The sequence below is a fragment of the Sorghum bicolor genome, chromosome 3 (assembly GCF_000003195.3).
Source record: "Sorghum bicolor cultivar BTx623 chromosome 3, Sorghum_bicolor_NCBIv3, whole genome shotgun sequence".
NCBI classification, from domain to species: domain Eukaryota; kingdom Viridiplantae; phylum Streptophyta; class Magnoliopsida; order Poales; family Poaceae; genus Sorghum; species Sorghum bicolor.
In genome coordinates this window covers 57835387-57837635 of record NC_012872.2, presented here as the reverse complement: position 1 = coordinate 57837635, position 2249 = coordinate 57835387, and the positions used below count along the sequence as shown (strand labels likewise).

At 44.6% G+C, this 2249-nt stretch overlaps 1 protein-coding gene across 1 annotated transcript; it reads left to right on the top strand.

Moving 5' to 3' along the window:
* Positions 1–1919, top strand: LOC8058241 (protein FAR1-RELATED SEQUENCE 5). The gene is made up of 4 exons (XM_021456279.1): positions 1–195; positions 330–410; positions 511–1802; positions 1910–1919. The coding sequence occupies exons 1-4, from the start codon at positions 1–3 to the stop codon at positions 1917–1919; spliced, it is 1578 nt and encodes a 525-aa protein (XP_021311954.1).

Genomic DNA, 2249 nt, shown 5'->3' with positions numbered 1-2249 from the left:
ATGTCTCATCTGCTGGCCAACGCCGAGATCCCCACGGGCTGCCGTCCCCCGGCGATTGTTGAGGGCCGTGAGACAGATCTATGGGTAGACGGGCGCAAGGAGGGCCCAAACCGGGGATCAAGGGACGGAGTGCCTGTTGCAATCACCAGGGGCAAGGAGATGGTGGTGACGAATTCAAATCAACCCAATCAGCATGTAATTCCTCTGTTTTGCTACTGAAACTTGTGTTACAATAGTACTCAAATATTTACCAGAGTCCACTGCAACAAGAATTTTGGTTGTCTGTGTGTTCTGCTGTGTGTTCTATGATGACACTTTGAAACGTGCAGGAGGTTGATGACGATTCTGTTAGTGGACATCACCAGATTGTTGCAACTTCAAGCACTAACAGGGCTGCCTATGTTTCAGAAGTATGTTTTTGGAAAACTCTAACTAAAATTGTTTATTTCCTTCAAAATAATTAGCTGTTGTTGACTGCGTGTGTAATCTGACAATGTATTTGTAACATAGGGTTCCATTGACCCTATTCTTGATCAGAGTCTTTCTAACGGGGCAGCAGTTCAGCCGTTTGAGGGTGTTGATGTGGAGATAACTGATGACGAGTTGGTGTATGAAGAAGAACAGGACGTTGTTAGCTCCCAACCAATTGTTCCATTTGAAGGGATGGAGTTTGATACAATAGATGAAGCAAGGAGGGTGTACAACGCTTATGCATTCAAGATGGGATTCAGTATCAGGATAGGCTCATCAAGAAGTAGTCGTGTGACTAAACAATTGATAAGGAAGGAGTTTGAATGTTTGCATGCAAGGATTACACCTGGTGAAAAGGAAGAAAGTGCATCGAGTAATGCATCATCATCGGCAGCAACTACATCCAAGAAGAAGAGTGCAACAGCGGTAATGACCACTGCAACAAGGAAACGAAGCACGTTAAAGAAGGCAGATTGTAAGGCACATATGGTTGTGGGTCTACGTAACGGAAGGTGGAGGGTTGTGGTGTTTCAAGTAGAGCATACACACCCTTTGGTGAAGATAAAGGGCAGGGTAATGCAGCTGCGGTCGCACAAACGAATATCATGGGCAGATTATGAGCTATTGAAGACACTGCACCATCGAAACATATCCACCATGCAAATCATGGCAGTGCTAGGAGACTTCCATGGAGGCGTGGGAAACCTAACCTTCAACAGTAAGGATGTCTCCAATATGAGGACACACTTGAGGGCAGGACTACGGTACAGAGACATGGATGCTGTCCTAGAGTATTTTCAGAAGTTGCAAGCCGAGAGCCCTAGCTTCTTCTATGCTATCAAGCTAGATGCTGAGAATGCTGTAAGGGGGTTGTTTTGGGTTGATGGCAGATCAAGGGAGTTGTACAAGTGCTTCAGGGATTGCATATTCTTTGACACGACGTTCTGCACTAACCGGTACAACATGCCCTTTGCACCAATTGTTGGGATCAACAATCATGCCCAAAGCATCCTACTAGGTTGTGCTCTGCTTCCGGATGAGACTACTGAAACATTTGTGTGGGTGCTTCAAACGCTCAAGGATGCAATGGGTGGAATAGCACCAACCAACATCATGACTGACCAGGATAGGGCCATGAAAGCTGCAATAGCACAGGTATTCCCTTATACAACACATAGGTGCTGCAAGTTTCATGTGGTCAGCAAAGCTTGTGAGAAGTTTGGTTGGTTAATTAGAAACAACCCAGAATTTGCAGATGAGTTTGACTATTGCATCAACTTCACCGAGTCTCCAGAGGAGTTTGAGACGTTGTGGCATAACATAGGGGTGAAGTATGATATGCATAGCAATGATCATTTTCAGAACATGTCTTCAACCAAGTCTATGTGGGCACCTGCATATTTCAATAAATGCTTCTTTCCCTTCACAAGCACAACAGGAAGATCTGAGAGTATGAATGCATTATTCAAGACAATGGTGCACCCACAGGACTCAGTGTTGCAGTTCCTTACCCAATATGAGTACATAATGGAAACAAGGATTGAGAAGGAGTATCGAGAAGCAGCAAAAGGTGAAACGACAAATCCACCGCTGTGGGGGAGGTCTCAAATTGAGAAGCAAGTATCTAAGTTCTACACTAGAAGTATTTTCTTCAAGTTTCAAGAGTTGTTGCGTGATTCCACGGCATTAACTATAGATTCGATTGCTAAAGAGGGAAGCCAAATGACAGTGCAGGTAAGGTGTACATACAGACTGCACATTTCTGTTGCAGCATACAT

Bases quoted from the DNA above. Each gene is read 5' to 3' on its own strand.
- LOC8058241 (XM_021456279.1), top strand. From the start codon at position 1: ATGTCTCATCTGCTGGCCAACGCCGAGATCCCCACGGGCTGCCGTCCC. The intron at 196-329 runs GTAATTCCTCTG...TGAAACGTGCAG, and splicing joins CAAATCAACCCAATCAGCAT to GAGGTTGATGACGATTCTGT. The intron at 411-510 runs GTATGTTTTTGG...TTTGTAACATAG, and splicing joins GGGCTGCCTATGTTTCAGAA to GGTTCCATTGACCCTATTCT.